Raw genomic sequence first — 16,622 nt, 5'->3', positions numbered from 1 at the left:
CTCACACCAGTGCCACCGCCCGGGCCCACAGGACCCTACTGCCTTGTCAGCCATGGGCACACACACAGCCTGGAAGCTAGCTGTCCCCTGGGCCACGACTGGGAAGGAGGATGCCTGGCTTGGGGACCAACCCTGGGAGGTGGGGGGAGGGGGGCGGATGATAGGCTCACCCAAAGATGCTCAGAGCTTGTCCATCCTGCTGAAGGAATCCTGAGTCCACTCCAGTTTCCAACATCTTCTCTGAGAGTAACCGGAGATGAGGTGTCCTCAAAAGAACAGATTCTCCATCCTAACACTTCTCATGGTCAATAATGGATACTGACTAAGAATTGCATTTCTAACAAGTTCCCATGTGGCATGGAACCCCGGTTTGGGAATCACCCCCATTAAAATGTCCCAGGCCCACAGTAACTAGATGCTCTAGAGATAGGGAGAGACAGCCGCGGTGCCATCAAGAGCAGCTGGGGGGTTAATCACACAGAGTTGCTTTATCCACCGGGCGTGGAGCTCCACGATGCTGCTGCTTCTCATCTTCAAGACTTTATTGCTGGGAGAGCTCAGGAGCCCTGCACACCTGCAAAATGTCCCTGGAGAAAACACTCTATGAAAATGCTCCCTCCCCATGCCCCCCCCACCCCGTCCCTCATACTTCCCCAGAATTAATCTCCTTGTCTGGTCGGCTGGAGGCCCAGTTGATCAGTTTTCAGATTGCCTGGGCTAGGCTGCCCCGATGACTATTGGGCCAATTAAATGTCCATTTAAAAATGATTTTTGTAGGTATTTTATGAAAATTAATACCTTCCTCCATGGCCCAGCTGTTACAGTGATTAACGAGGTAATAGGAAGTCCTGTGAGCTCCTAGGCAAGGTGCCATTTATAGATGTCCAAAATATGTTTTCTCATTTCCTTAATGATAAAGACATTGAGCTGGGATATTGATCTCACGTTAGCAAGGCTGGTGGACGCCGGGGACCTTCTGTGGTCCACTCTGCAGGCCCATGTGCAGCTGCCTCCCACACATGCAAATGGGCAATGCTCACCTGTGGGACCTACGCCAGCACAGGCAAGACCTGGGATCCCCTGCGTGCTTCCCCTGCAGCCCGGCTCACGCTCAGGCCTGCAGAGCCAAGGGGATCCTCCAACTGGCGGTAGTTTTTGGGGCAGTCCAGCTGGCATAGGCTGGGCACGGTGGCTCCCGGCCAGCTGTCTAGGAAGTCGTTCTGGCCACCAATTCAAACCTTTGCACTGGGCCATCAGGTTCCCATGTGAACGTCTCAGCCGCAGAAGAAATGCTATCTCGGGCTTTGCGTGGGTCTCTTTCCAGTTGTTTGTTTGGGGCATTTTAGTTTCCCAGGTACTTTTGCTCCACTGATCAGACTCTTAGATGTCGCTAGGTAGGGTGGCTCATGCTTGGGCATTGGAAGAGGCATACGTTGGGAGGATCGTAGTTTGAGGCTAGTCTGGGGCAAAAAAAAAAAAAAAAAAAACTTAGCAAGATTCCCTCTCGACCAACAAGCCAAATGTGGCAGCTTGTGCCTGGGATCCTCGCTGCATGGAGGCCAGCCCTAGGTAGCTGCTGCTCTTGGCAACTAAAGGAAAAGAGCCCTTCCATCCTCAGAGCCCCATCTTGAATGGTGTAATTAGGCAAGTAACCTTAAACTCCAGAGAAGCAACTCAGACTCACCGACCCCCGGCCAACCTATTAGGCACCCAGAATCTCCAGCTCCGCTGCTCCTGTCCCCTGGGAGAAAGTGACCTGCCCCGTAGGCCTGAGCCTGGCTTCCCCAGGGCCCACCCCGGCCTGTGCTCCTCCTGACAGATTTACTACTGGGAGGCAGACAGCCAGAATGAAACTGAGAAGATGAAGGTCCTTTTCCTCCCTGAGCCCCTGGTGAAGCTGAAGAACCTCACCAGCCACACCAAGTACCTGGTCAGCATCTCCGCCTTCAATGCGGCTGGCGATGGACCCAAGAGCCAGCCTCTCCAGGGGCGCACCCATCAAGCTGGTGAGTTTGGGGGGGGGGGGCATCATTTCCTTGGGCCTCAGTTGGACCAGTTTATCAGTTTGAGGTCAGCCAGAGCTGCCCCCCTGGGTCTCCCAGGCAGGATGAAGCTTTTCTCCCGGTCTTTGTGAGTCTGTCACGTTGTGCATGCGGCACGTGTGCTTGGGCACAGGGGAGGTGGAGCCAGGTACAACCCTAGGTTCCCTGGGGCCTGGCCTCACCAGGCCCTGGGGTGTGCTAAGTTAGTGTTGGGCAAGATGGAGCAATGCATGTTTTCTTGGGAGTTCTAGAAAGCAGCAAATGGAAGGCAGGACCTTGGGTTAGCAGCTTCACCTCATTCCTGACCAACCAGATCCCTTCTGGCCCCTTCTAGAAGCTGCCGGGACAGCATGTTTAGTTGCCTGGGCTGAGCTCCTTGTGCATTGAGGCTGGGCCTCAAGGCTGGGCTCTCCTGGATTTGGGGGCTCTTAAGTCACCCCTAGCACAGCTCAGCAGTCACCTCTCAGTCACACCCACCTGCACACAGCCCAGGTGGAGGGTATGGCAGCAGGCCCAGCATTGCCTCTAGCTGCACCCCAACCTTATGCATTCACCAACAGCTCCGGTGGCTCTGCCAAGCTCCTCTCTCCCTCGTTCCAACAGGGCTCAGGCCCACAGTGTCAAATAAATTCAGATGGAGAGACAGGCTGTCCTCTGAGACCTCCAGGGCCCCCTGGAGGAGAGGGGAGGATGGCAGAGGAGGGGAGGGGAGGGGAAGGGAAGGCAAGAGAGGGGAAAGGAGGGGAGGGAAGGAAGAAAGGCTCCATCCACCACAAGCTCCATCTCTCTGAAAGAGATCAGGCCAGGACCCTCAGAATCTTGTAGCCACAATTGGAGCCAGAACTATCTGCATTTCCTTTTCTGTTTCCATCTATTATTCATTTGTATGCCTTTGTCAGTTCGCCTCTCCTCTCCTTTTGTGTTTAAACTCCGTGGTTTCTCCTGCTCTTCTCAGGAGGGCCTGTGGTTCTGATTGATCCTGGGGAGTTCGGAGGTGATCAATGGAGCTCCTTTTCATCCTGTGCCATTTAGACTTCCACACCTAATCACATTCCCTCTTCTAGATGAGGGCACAGACGTGTGCATGATCCGTAAAGGAGTGGCAGTGACAGTCTTTGTTCTCTATGCTTCCAGCTCCTGGGGCCCCCAGCTACTTGGCTTTCTCTGAAATAACGTCCACCACACTCAACGTGTCCTGGGGTGAGCCCGTGGCGGCCAATGGCGTCCTGCAGGGCTATCGCGTGGTGTACGAGCCTTTAGCACCCGTCCAAGGTAAGACTGGGGAAGCTAGGGCAGGCGTGGTACTCTGCAATGCACAGAACAAGGCTGCTGGTTTTCATTTTCAGGCAAGGAACCTTTTTGAACCTCAATAGGTAAAGGAGAGGCTGGACTGCACGTGCCCATGAGCTGAAGGTCCAGTGCTCATGGGCCCGTGCCATGCGTGTCCCCGGGCCTGGTGTGCAACACTCAATGCACCATTCCCCTTCCTCCTAATGTTCCTGTCACAGTGGTCACTGGCCCCCAGCACCCCGGGTCTACTCAGTCCCACATGGGCAGTGATGGCAGTGTTCAGATGTCATCAGCATCCCCGGAGACGCCAGTAGCCGGTGACCCTTTTTCCATGCAGTTCCTCAACCAGTATTTCTAAAGTGCCTGCTGCGAGCCAAGTGCTGCACAGGAAGTTAGAATCCATGCGCCCAAGAGAGCAAAGGTCCAGACTGACTCATGCCCGAGACCCTCGCTCTCTTCCATGTAGCTCATTTACATTCTGGGTCAGAGATGCAATGTGCAAGGAGTTAAAGCCACACACCCAAGCATGCCTGCGACCCGGGGCTGTGAAGCAGGGGGCTGAGACCACTCATGTAAGATGCCATCATCTGAGTCCGGGAAGAGCCTGGGGTGTCAGGAAGGATGCAGGGCTACCAGCAGCCCAGGGAGAACCCCCCAAGTGGCACCAAAGGGCCCCCAAGAGAGGTAGCTCTTGGTGTGGGCGAGCAGCGGGGCAGGCAGCAGGCCGAGGAGCCGCGGGATGGGCTGTCCCCACCCCCACCGCCCAGCTCAATACTGAAGTCTAAATACCACAGCAGGCAAAGAGGGTTATTGATCCCTCCGAACTCCCCAGATCAATCAGAAACAGCCCCTGCGCACAGTAAGGAGGGAGACTTTAAACACCAAGGCGCCTAAAGAAGAAAAGGCAAAGGCCAAGAATGAACAGTAAATGGGTCAGAGAAGAGATGCAAACGTCTGGGATGGGTGGGAGGCAGGAGTCCCCCAGTGGGTGAGTGGGTGGGGGGGGGGCTGCTGTGGAGCTTGCACAAGGTGTGGAGGAGGGGCCGCTGATGGGGAAAGGGGCAGGGAGGGGGGAGGGGCGGAGATGGAAGGAGGAGCCAGTGGATTGTGCCCACAGACTGGAGGCAAGGCCAGGAAAGGAAAGAAAGCAAGCCCCACAGCTCATTGTTCCCATAGCAGGCACTTATGTACCTGCTGCGTGGAAGTGTGGCTGTCTCTGGTGGTGTTTTAATTCCTTCCACGGCCATCTCTCTCATCCACTAGATTACTTGTGTAATCCACTGAGGCTTCTAAAACACGCATTCGTCACCCCACTGTGCACCCAGAGACAAATCCAGAGGCATCTGCCCAGCAGCCCATGGCAGGTTTTCCTCCTGTTAATATGCATAGGCAGACTGTAAAAAAATACAGATTATTTAATGTCTAGGAGGGATATATATATATTATATAACCAGCACATCAAATAATATTGGCTCTCCATTTAAAGCTGTGATAAAAGTTTCCTTTTAAAACAAGCACATTCAGATGAAACAGGGTTGATTTGAAGGAGAGCATTTAAGCACTAGATTTTATTTCGTCGAATCTAAGATGCCATCGACTGTAAGATTCATCGTTATTTTATGACATGCTAAGAAAGAAGAAATGCTCCCAATAAACCATAATCCGGTACTTTTGTGTTGTCGATTCTGATCTGCATCCCAAATCAGATGTGGAACTCTTGAGCCAGAAAGCAGCCGGTGAGGCTGGCGGTGAACTTTGGCCCGGGGCGGTGAAGGTGATCTGCACACGTGATTTTCAGAACCCCTGAGGGCACTGCTGGGGGGGGGGGGGTGCAGCCATTGCCAGGGTGTGTTCTCTCCAGGGCTCATGGCAGGTGACCCAGCCATTTCTCTCCCTCCCCCTCCCCACCCCCCACCCCCCCACCCCCACACACGCACATGGAGTAGAGAATTCCCAGAGGCTGCAATGTGCTCTGCCCAGGCCCCATCCCTTCCCTGACACATCCACACACAAGGGCATGTGCACACATGCAAGTGAGCCCAGGTCACAGACACCTTTTCAAAGACAACACAAACTCCATTCGTTCACAGGAGGTGTAATCCTGAAAGCCATGGCTAGTCCATCCACTGGGCCTTCTATTCAGAGTCATGTCAAGTTCTTCACATTAGCAGCTGCCAGGCTCATGGAGTCACAGGGACCCCCGGGGCCTGCAGGCGTGGGCTCTTCGTGTTGTGCTGTAGAAGCCATTGCAGGGAGCTTTGTGGATCTGTGGGAAATTCCACTCCACAGAGAGCCTGTGATCTCTGTCTCAGCACTTCCACGCCTGGGTTTCTATAAACCTCCGGCACCCCTGCCTCCTGGGGTTCGCAGTGTCCCCAGGCTGCTGAGTTCCCCAGGTGTGGCCAGGATTTCTGTTTCTGCCTCTGTAGGAAAGTCAGAGGTTTGGAAGGTATGGCTGGGCCCCCGCGTTCCCAGTGTTGGGCACACCCATGGCTGTCTGCGGGCTCTGTAGACACAGTCGCACCACGCACAGCGCAGTGACCGGCCCTTGGTGCCAGACTGGCCCCTTGCTGCACACGGACTGGTTGTTAGCTTTCTATGGAGCCTTTCACAGACAGAGAGATGAACCAAGACCCCTTCATTCCTGCGCCCCACGACTGCATCTTGAGAGCTAAGAGGGCTGAGAACAGAACGCAGTGGGCCAGTTCCGGTGTGGAGGTCTGGGCTGCCCAGGTGTTGGGAGCCCTGGAGTTTCTGGACTGTGAAGTGAGCAGGAGGCACAGGCTCCAAGGAGTATTCCTGAAGGTGTCTCCTATTCCAGACCCATCGCTGGCTGCGCGGCCGGGCGTGGCCTTGCCCCTCCAGGGTGACGGCAGATGCCATCACAAGAGTCACAACCATTTTCGCCTGTGTTCACAAGTGCTAAGACCAGCTGTCACCAGCACTGAGAGGACTGTTTCCTTCCTTCCCTTCTTCGTCCTGCATGTCTCTGGCACTTTGTGTGTGAGAGCAGAGCAGAAGGGGGGCGAGCTCTCAGGCCTGGTGGCCCTCTTGATTGGAAACAAACCATCCAGACTCCAGGAGTCTGATCTGTTGCCTGGTCCTGGCTTCCTGCGCGTCCGTCTTGGCAGATCCCACAGCATTAGTGGCAGCAAGGGCCCAGCCCAGCACCACGGCCCTGGTCCTTAGCTCCAGGACCCACACGCCTCCTCCAACTCCAGCACAGACCCCATGGCACCCCACACCTCTGTCCCTGCTCCAGCTGGCTGCAAACAGCAGGCTACGGGCTGGCTTGGGGCAAAGCTCACAAACCAACTCCCAGCACCGGCTGGGGATGCGCAACTGCAGGAGAAGCCCCACCCCCCACTGATGGAGCAGCATTTTCCCATCTGACCACTTGCTTGCAAGGATGGAGGCTTTCGCTAGAATCCTGGCAGAACTAGGCCCGTCCTGTAGCCACAGAGGGTGAAGGAAGATCGGCCAACAGAAGACCAAAATGACAGCCTGGGACCAACAAAAGTCTGTCTGCCTCACAAGGTGTTCTCTTTCAGATGCATGAGCTCCGCCTACTCAGGAAACATCCTCCCCTGGGTGCCATGGCTGAGAGCATCACCCCAATGCTCACACCTCCTGGGCCCCTGCAGGGTCCCTTGGGGTCACTCCCTACACTGTCAGTCTTGTTCAGGTCTGGAACAGTCATTGTGACTCAGCCAGTGATCAAATATACATCTGCAGGGCCAGGCATGGTGGGCATGCCTGTAATCCCAGTGTTTAGGAGGCATATTCCTCCCTCCCAAAAGAAACAAAGAAGCCAACCCTAAAGCATCAGCACGTGGGATATCCTGGACCTCCCACTGTACACGGAACCTGGCCACGGAACCAATATGCCTGAGCACCCTGCAGGCAGCCCACCGGCATGTGGGGTCACCACAGGGGACCGGCTCCTCCGGCGGAGACTCACTGATGCAGTCCCGGGGCTGAGCCCAGCCCTGGCAGAGGTCTGCTCAGCAGAGCAGGAGCCAAGATGGATGGCAGCCTTGTTCACCGCCTAGGTTTGGCATGGTTCGACACTCAGCTATATGTGTACAGGGCCCAGATGCTGTGCACATTGCAGCGCTCTGCTTATTGACTGCATCCCGCAGTAATAGCCGAGCAGGGTCCTTACCACAGCCTCGGCTTCCAGCTCAGCCTGGCTCTCCACAGAGACATGGCCACCTCAGAGCAGATAGGGAAACAGGACTATAGAGATCAAGTACCATGCCCGGCATCACACAGGAATCGGTAGCAAGCTGAGTCTGTACTCCAGGTCTTCCATTCCAAGCAGTCCCTGCTTGCTGCCTCTGCCAATCTACAGAGAACCAGCTTGGGGCAGAATGGCAGGTGGGGAACACCTGACCTCTGGGTTGAGGGGAAGGAGGAGGCAGACACTCTGTGGAGTAGCTGAGAAATGCTGGAACTCGGGGTGGACAATGGTCAAGGGAAAGGGCATGGACCAGAGGCAACTGTGGCCCACAGCCAGAAGGCTCTGTCTGACCTCACTGCTGCCTGGCTGGGCCTTCGCAGTCCTGCGTCTCTGTGCTCAGGCCAGCCCCCTGCCGGCAGCCATGGCTCTCACTCCCCGAGCCTGCCCCAGTGTGTCCCAAGGCTGCACACAGCTGTGCCACACCCCACCTCCGCCCACCTCCGCCCTCCCTGCTGCATTCTGGGTTTTCCAACAGGAAACTAGGAAAGAATAACTGCCTCTCTCAGGGTTTGCGGTGCTTCTAAATACCTGGCAGACACTGTTCACTGCTCAGAGACATAATTGCAAACAGAAAAACATCCGGCGTCTTTTGGGGAACTAGAATTATCTTCACTGTCTGTGGTAATGGCAGTTCTTTTGTGAAGATAGCCAAGGAGAGGATGGGGGGGGTTGCGAGCACACACACACGCATGCGTGTGTGTGTGTGTGTGTGTGTGTGTGTGTGAATTGCTATACACTCCAAGTGTGTTTTAGAGACAGAATCGTTAAAATGCAGTAAATGTAGTTTAAAAAAGAAGAAAGAAAGGTCACTCAACCATTTCTCCTGCAAGTAAGTGACTGCTGGAAAGATGCTCGGGCTGGTCTTCCTGATGGCCCCGCACTGCCCAGTGAGGTAGCAGAGGGCACAGCTTGTACCCCTGAGGTCCCTCCACCAGCGAACCAGTCCTCACGCATCCTGTGTGCAGAGAGCCAAGTCCACAGTGATACCTGGCCAGGCTGTCACTACAGAGCACTGCAGAGAAGTCCCTGGAGCACCACACCACTGAAGCACACCCCACTGGGAGCACCAGCCATCAGTACCACCCCACTGGGAGCACCATCATTCAGAACACCACACAACTGGAGCACCACCACAGGACTCAAGCCCCATGAGGCTTGGAGCCCAGAGCCTTGGAGCACTGAGCCAGATTCTTGAGAATCTGATTTGATGGCAGAACTGTTTTTATGTTTTTAAAAATGTTTTAAACAGGAGTATTTTATGGGATTGCACCCTGAGGCTTCGTAGTGCAGGGCATGGTTTAAAAATTGACTAAATAAATAAAATTCTGACACACTTGAGATGGCAGAGAGGCCGGGCTGGCTGCACCTCCTGGTGGGATCGAATTTATAAAATCTGTACGTGGGTTTGTTTTTGCTCCGGGGAGAATGAAGGCAGAAAAGAGTTGCTAGCAGAATAACTTTACATCTGGCAGAACCCAGCTTGATTGTGGCTGGCAATCACTATAGGCCTGGTCATCCTGCACCTTCTTTCTCAAACAAACTATAAGGTTGAGGTCTAGGTCTCTGGACAGAAGCGGCCACTTTTTTTTTCCACAGGGGGAAAAAAATATATATGGAGGGAAGTAGCCCCAACCCAGGCATCGGTACCTCATGCCAGTAATACTAGCTGCTCAAATTGCTGAGATCTGAGGATTGTGATTTGAAGCCAGCCTAGACCGGAGAGTCAGTAAGACTCTTATCTCCAAGTAACCATCAAAAAGGCAGAAGTAGAGCTGTGGCTCAAGTGGTAGAGTGCTAGCCTTGATCAGAAAAGCTAAACAACAGCACCTAGGCCCTAAGTTCAAACCCCAGGATCAGCAAGATAAAAACAGCCCCAGCTGGGTACTGGTTGCTCACACCTGTAATTCTAGCTACTTATGAGACTGAGACTGGAGGAAAGGGTCCTATTTCTAGCCCAGGAAAGTTCTCCAAGACCCCTTCTCAACCCATAACTAGACATGATGGCACATGCCTGCTATCCTGGCTGTACATGAATCCTCAAATAGGCAGATCACAGCCCCGGCACATGCCCAAACAGGAAGCAAGACCTAATCTCGAATAATAAGGAGGAGGAGGACGAGGACGAGGAAAAACAGCACAAAACAAATCCAGAAGATTGGCTGCCTCGCCAACATGTAGTAGTAGTAACAAAGGCATAATACAAAAAAGCGAACTGGCTTGGAAGCATACATTTTGGTGACCTTGAGGACTGGAGAACTTGAGCACTCGCTGTAGTGGGAAGCACGTCGGTGTCTCTGAAACCGGATCCCACCGTGTAAGAGGAGTGGACAGCAGCCCAGGTCCTCCAGCACCTAGGCACCGGGCCACAGGTGGCAGGGTTGAGTGGCTGGACCCAGGACAGAGGTGCAGTCCACAGCTGCGGCTTTTCTCAGTGCTGTGCCCAGGTCAGGGGAACGTGGCATCTACTCACTGTCCCAGAAGTACCTGGCAAGGATCTGCCCTCTGAGTGGTCCCGTAGTTGACAATTTAATGACCTCCTTAAAAAAAAACAAATGTGTCATTCTCAAGGTTATTTAACCAAGCAGTCTCTTTTTCCTCCTGGGAAAATGCAATGTTTACATCACCTCCCCATATTTGTTCTTTCCTTGAAAATACTAAAATCTCAGTTTTGTAATTACACATTAATCATCCTGCTCCACAGTTTGGGCTACCTAAAGTCAACTACAACTTTAAAAATATTAAGTTCCGGAAAGAAGCAGTTTCTAAGTTCAGTACTGAGGCTTGCACTCAGTTCCCGGCACCCTTGCTTAGCTTTTATACTCACAGCTGCCACTCCACCAGTTGAACCAGGGCTCCTATCTGGCTTTCTTTTTTTTTTTTGCTGGTTAATTCGAAATGGAGTGTTATCAACTTTTTCTGTCCAACTGGCTTAGAAATGTGACCTTCAAGGTCTCAACCTCCTAAAAGCACTGGCCAATGTGGAGGTTTTGAGCTGTGTGCCATCGTGAGTGCTGATGACTGAACCTGGATCCACTGTTCACCCAGAATGGGACTCATTCTCTGTTCTCCATGTCCACTCTGTTTGTGCTGCCTACCGGCTAGTCGCCCTGCATCAAACTCAGTTACATCATTCATCATCATCACACAGGCCATGTGCTGGTCAGCTCATTGCACTACAGAATAGCCCTGATATTCAAGAGCTCCAGGCCACGAGCAAGCAAGCTCAGGCAGATGGGGTTCTAGGGTAGGAAGCATTGGAGACTGTGCTGCAGGGCGCAGCCCAGGAGTTGGGGTCCTAAACTGTGTGCCCCACAGATAAGGACACTCCTGTGGGTAATTCAGCCAGCAACACTTGTGCATCGTGCACTTCTGGACATATTTGCAGGGGTGACTTGTCACTCATCGCCGTTCTGAGGATCAGGGGTAGACTCGGGGTGGTGGGGGGAGTGACAGATGCAACTCCCATTATCCGTGCTTGCAGGTTCCCGGGTGATGTGTTGTAGGAGTGTGACCATCCACGGGTCGGCTGACCCACCCCTCGTGGAGGGAATCCACCTTTTAACTAGATCAGGCATCCTCCTGTATCTTCTTCAGACTCTTCTTTCTTACCTGGCTGAATCGGGAAGCTCACATTTGCCTACAGAGTGAGTGACACAGGACTGTGTACCGCTCTGAAAACCCATCCTGGAGACAGGCAGGCGACGCCCCCCCCCCCCTACAGCCCGCTGCTCACGGAGGTCCACGCGGCCTCTTCTGTCAGGGGCTTTGATTTTTTTTTTCTTTGTTAGTACCACTTATCAAGCTTAGATTCTAATTACACTTATCTGGGTTGAAAATTGGCCATGATCACCACTTAAACTCCTCGTAATTGTAAAAAAATACTTCCTTCGCCACCCACAGGATCTTTTTCTCTTGTTATAAAAACAAATTGGAGTCGACTGCTGGTGGCTCATGCCTGTAAACTACCTAGTCGGGAGACTGGGATCTGAGGATTGTGGTTCGAAGCCAGCCTGCGCAAGAAAGTCTGTGACACTCTTATCTCCAATTAACCACCAAAAAAAGTGGAGCTGTGGCTTAAGTGGTAGAGCACTTGCCTTGAGCAAAAGCACTCAAGGGGGGCTGGGGATATAGCCTAGTGGCAAGAGTGCCTGCCTCGGATACACGAGGCCCTAGGTTCGATTCCCCAGCACCACATATACAGAAAACGGCCAGAAGCGGCGCTGTGGCTCAAGTGGCAGAGTGCTAGCCTTGAGCGGGAAGAAGCCAGGGACAGTGCTCAGGCCCTGAGTCCAAGGCCCAGGACTGGCCAAAAAAAAGCACTCAAGGACAGTGTCCAGTGCTCTAGGTTTAAGCCCCAGCCACACACTGATCAGACATTCAGCTGCTTCCTGTAGCTCAGCCCCTCACCCTCCGCTTTCCCTCCCTTTTGTCTGTTCCAGGGGTCAGTAAGGTGGTCACAGTGGACGTGAAGGGGAACTGGCAGCGCTGGCTAAAGGTGCGAGACCTCACCAAGGGAGTGACCTATTTCTTCCGTGTCCAAGCTCGAACCATCACCTACGGGCCTGAACTCCAAGCCAATGTCACAGCCGGGCCGGCCGAGGGTAAGGATGTGGGGCTCTACACAGGACACGGGATGTCGCTTGCTTCACACTTCCTTGAGTTTAGGACTTGCCTGCTGAGTGGTTTGGCGAGAGACGCTCAGGCGTGTGAATGTCCCCAGGTTTCAAGTTCTTCAGTTGTTAGGCATATAAATTTTTGATTTGTCTTCTGTGAAAAAATCTTGATGGGGGAGGGAAACAAGAGGAGGTTGGAGGTATAGTTCAGCTCATAGAGTACCAGCCAATGAGTAGTAATAATAATAATATAATAACAATAAGTGAATTCAATTTTTGAAGTTAAAGACACAAGAAAATCCTCAAGTGTTTGTACACATCAATAGAAGGCCTTACTTAGCCACTGGTCGCAGGTGAACCACAGAACAGTTTTCAGAGGGGCTCCATCGGCCCCCTGCCCTTGCTGTCTCTTTCCCTTCTCTAGTCCCTGTAGATGCCGAGTAGGGTATTGCACGCCTATGATCCCGGCCACTGAGGAGGTAGAAGGCAGGAAGATCATGGTTTCAAGACTGGCCAGGCAAAAGTGCAATACCCTATCTGAAAAACAAAACTAAAACAGAAAGCGATGGAAGTGTGGCCTAGCAAGCACAAAGCCCCAAGTTCAAATCCCAGGGCTGTCAAAAAGGAGGAAGAAACAGAAGATGAGACCTGCTGGCCTGAGGGTCGGTTCCCTCAAGGCCAGTGTCAACCCTCTTTTGCCCTTTTACCTCACAGGGTCCCCGGGGTCACCTCGAGATATCGTCATCACCAAATCTTCCTCTGAGCTGACGCTGCAGTGGAGCGAGGGCAATGCCGGCAACACACCCACCACGGGCTACGTCATCGAGGCCAGGCCCTCAGGTAGGGACGGCAGGGCCTGGCAGCTGCCCTGGCCCTGTGCACCCACCAACCCATAGGCCAGTGCGGCCCAAGACGCAGGGTCTCCGCTAAGCTGAAGTCAATGGTCCAGGAGCTCTGTGGCCTCCATCTCCCCACATTCCCCACAGGGGCAAGGGAGGGCCTGTATCCTAGAAGTCCCTGCCCCCTCTCCTCTTCAGTCTCCATAAGCACAACTGTGCTCTTAACCCCCGGGGCCTCTGTTCCTGGTGTTGAGCCCTGACGGTAATTGCCCTTCTCAGGGACAGGTAGGTGAGGCTGGAGGGCGCTTGCCGACATTGCACCCCCTTGGAGGTTCCAGGAGTGTGTTCAGGGCTGAGCCCAAGGTCTGATGCCAGCAGCCTGTGGTGGGAGCGATGGAGCCGACAGGCAAATCAGCTCCGGCACATTTTAGGCTTCAGAAACCAGACGTCAGATCCTGCCCAGAGAATCACCTGTACCCTCCTTCCAGCTTTCTTATCGCATCTGCTTTCTTTTTTTTTTTTTTTTTTTTTTTTGCCAGTCCTGGGCCTTGGACTCAGGGCCTGAGCACTGTCCCTGGCTTCTTCCCGCTCAAGGCTAGCACTCTGCCACTTGAGCCACAGTGCTGCTTCTGGCAGTTTTCTGTATATGTGGTGCTGGGGAATCGAACCTAGGGCCTCGTGTATCCGAGGCAGGCACTCTTGCCGCTAGGCTATATCCCCAGCCCCCGCATCTGCTTTCTTTATTCACGTGTAGTCATCATTCATAGTAATGGGATTAAGCATGGTATTTTCATACGCATATATAGCATGCATTGATCAAATGCAAGCAACATCAATGGCTCCTTCTCCTTCTTCTCCTCTTCCCCCCCATCCCTCCCTCCCTCCCTCCTCCTCCTCCTCCCTTCCCTCCCCAGTCCCTAGGAATCACACCTCTACCTTCATTCAGGTTGACTTATTTTAACTTTCCACATCTAAGATACACAGTGCTTGTTTCTCTGTGTCCAGCTTAATTCACTGTATGTTTTCCATCTCCATCCATTCTGCTGAGGATGACAGAATTACATTTTTCTTTATGGTTAGGTCACCCTGCATGGTGTATGTGTGGCACCATTTGTCTTGGTCCAGGGGTGGTGGTGGTGGGAGGTGGATGAACCTTGAAGAGGTGGAGTCTAGGAGGTGCTGACTTGGTCACTAGGATGCCGCCTTGCAGTGGGACTAGCATTGGCCTCCTGGGGGCGTTGTCAGAAAAGAGCTAGGTGGCCCCCCATGCTGGCTGGCATCCTGTTCTCTCCCAGATACAAAGTGCCATGAGAAACACAGCCAGGGGCCTTACCAGACCAGAACTCAACCTGGTACCATTGTCTTAAAGCTCCAAAACTGTGAGCTAAAGAAACCTATTTGCTTTAGAAAGAACTCAGCCTCAGATGTTTTGCTACGGCATCAGAACATGGACCAATAAACAGAGTTGGTGGATAGCATTCAGGAGATTGATAAACTCAAATGGGAAAAAGAATGCCGGTGTTTCGTCTGGATGTTCTAGAAGCCAGAAGGCCCCAGGGCAAGAGGTTGGCAAGGTCAGTTCCCATGGAAGGACATGAGGGAGACTCTGCTTCTTGCTTTTCTCCAACTCGTGGTGGTTGTCGGTTATTGGCATTTCTTGGTGTTTCTTTGCTCATATATGCATCACCTCTGTCGGTTTTGTTGGCTTGAACATAGGGCCTCACACTTACTAGGCAAGCTCTCCACCACTTGAGCCATGTCCCCAGCCCCTTTGTGCCTAGGCTATTTGCATCTTTGTTTGTTTTGTTTTGTCTTTTTTTTGTGCCAGTGCCAGGACTTGAACTTAGGACCTTGTGCTACTGCTTAGTTTTTTTTTCCTCTCTCTCAAGGCTAGCACTCTACCACTTGAGCCACATTTCCACTTCTGAATTTTTACTGGTTAATTGGAGATGAGAGTTGCTCATATTTTCTTCCTGGGCTGGCTTTCAACTGTGAGCCCCAGACCTCAGCCTCCTAAGTACCTAGGACTATAGGCGTGAGCCATTGCCACCTGGATTACCTGGTTGTGTTCAGCGTAGGAACTCTTCCCAGCCAGCAAGGGCTGTAGTCTTCCTACTTGTGCTTTGCTGTGTTGCTGGGGATGACAGGCACACGCTGCTGTGCCTAGACATCATGCTTCCCTGATAGCTGGGCTGACAGGTGAATGCCACCTCACCCAGCCACTAGTTGAGACAGACTCCGGAACTTCTATGCCCAGGCTGGCCTTGAAACTCAGCCCCCTGGTATTTGCCTCCCGAGTGGCTAGGATTCCAGTCTTAAATCACCATGCCTGGTTACCTGTCTTTTTTTTTCCACGTGGCCTTCTCTTTGTATGTATATCTCTGACCATATGTCCCCCTTTGTAAGACTGAGACTTTAATGGCCCTATTCCCTATGAGATCATTCTGAGACAGAGGCAGTTAGGACTTCTACACAAGAAATTGCAGCTTGAGGCAACTATGGCTCCATCCATCATGGTGGGTGAGAAACTTCCTGTGTAGCTGCAGGGCTTGTGATGTCATCAGTAGTCGACATCCTACAGGTCACTCTCAATGTCATGGCCGCTTGCCACAGCTTTGAAACAGTGGTTGATTGTTAGGCCTTCTAGACTTTCTTATCCGCTGAGTTCATGAAGTGTAGACTTCTGATTCATCCCCGGGGGACAGTGGTCGTAGGCTGCCTGTGTCAGCTGTGCTCATACATCTTCCACAAACATGTGGGGAGCTCCAAGGAAATCGCATGGTGCACATTTCCAGCTTTACCAGGAGACACAGGTCTCCAGAAGCTTCCACACACCCTGGATTATGGAATCATCACCAGTGGAGTTGGTTTCCTTTACATTTTTACTGTCTGAGCCAGGCACCAGTGGTTCACACCTGTAATCCTAGTTACTTTAAGGAGGCTGGGATCCGAGGATCACTGTTCGAAGCCAGCCCAAGCAGAAAAGTCTATGAGAGACTTTTATCTCCACTTAACCAGCTCAAGTGGTAGAGTGCCAGCTTTGAATGAAAAAGCTGAGGGACAGCACTTAGGCTCTGAGTTCAAACCCTAGCACTGGTGCCTGCGCACGCACACATAAACCCTCTGAGGTGTCTTGAGAGTCTGCTGAGGGGCAGCATTGCCCATGGGGCCAAGAACAGGTGAAGAAGCTTGTGCTGGGAAACCCCGTTGAGCTTACCAAATGGCTTCTTTCCACCTGACCACCATCTCCAAGACAGCACAGAAAACCTCTCCAGCACTCTGCGACTGAGAAGCTCCAGAGGAAGTGTCCTGCAACCTCACCCAAGCCCCCATCTTGCTAGTGACACTGTTACGGACACCCTTCCCCTGGGAACATGTTAAGAGCCTGTGGGATCTCTTCGCACCCCTACTTACAGTGGATGGGACTGCACCGTGCTTTTCAAAGTAAGAAGTTTGAGAATTGAGAACCACGAGTGGGCTCACCCTCTTCAGTCGAGGGCACCAACGTATGACGTCACCAGCCAGACACGCAGCCTGATCTCAGCGTCGAAGGCCTGTGGTTTCAGCTCCCGGCCCCCCCAAGATGAGAAAGGTC

The 16,622-nt window shown here is 52.8% G+C and overlaps 1 protein-coding gene across 4 annotated transcripts in view; it reads left to right on the top strand.

Annotated features, from left to right (window-relative positions):
• Window positions 1-16,622, top strand: part of Sdk1 (sidekick cell adhesion molecule 1) — a 788,311-nt gene that overhangs the window by 733,346 nt on the left and 38,343 nt on the right. For all 4 annotated transcript variants that reach the window (XM_048330089.1, XM_048330099.1, XM_048330108.1 and 1 more), the window contains 4 exons: window positions 1,820-2,006; window positions 3,177-3,314; window positions 12,015-12,176; window positions 12,903-13,028. In XM_048330089.1, coding sequence (XP_048186046.1) covers window positions 1,820-2,006; window positions 3,177-3,314; window positions 12,015-12,176; window positions 12,903-13,028 — 613 coding nt within the window. The remainder of the gene's footprint in view (window positions 1-1,819; window positions 2,007-3,176; window positions 3,315-12,014; window positions 12,177-12,902; window positions 13,029-16,622) is intronic.

Source organism: Perognathus longimembris, chromosome 1 (assembly GCF_023159225.1).
Source record: "Perognathus longimembris pacificus isolate PPM17 chromosome 1, ASM2315922v1, whole genome shotgun sequence".
Classification (NCBI taxonomy): Eukaryota; Metazoa; Chordata; class Mammalia; order Rodentia; family Heteromyidae; genus Perognathus; species Perognathus longimembris.
The sequence above is the reverse complement of the archived record's forward strand: the minus strand, read 5'-3'. Positions and strand labels throughout refer to the sequence as shown.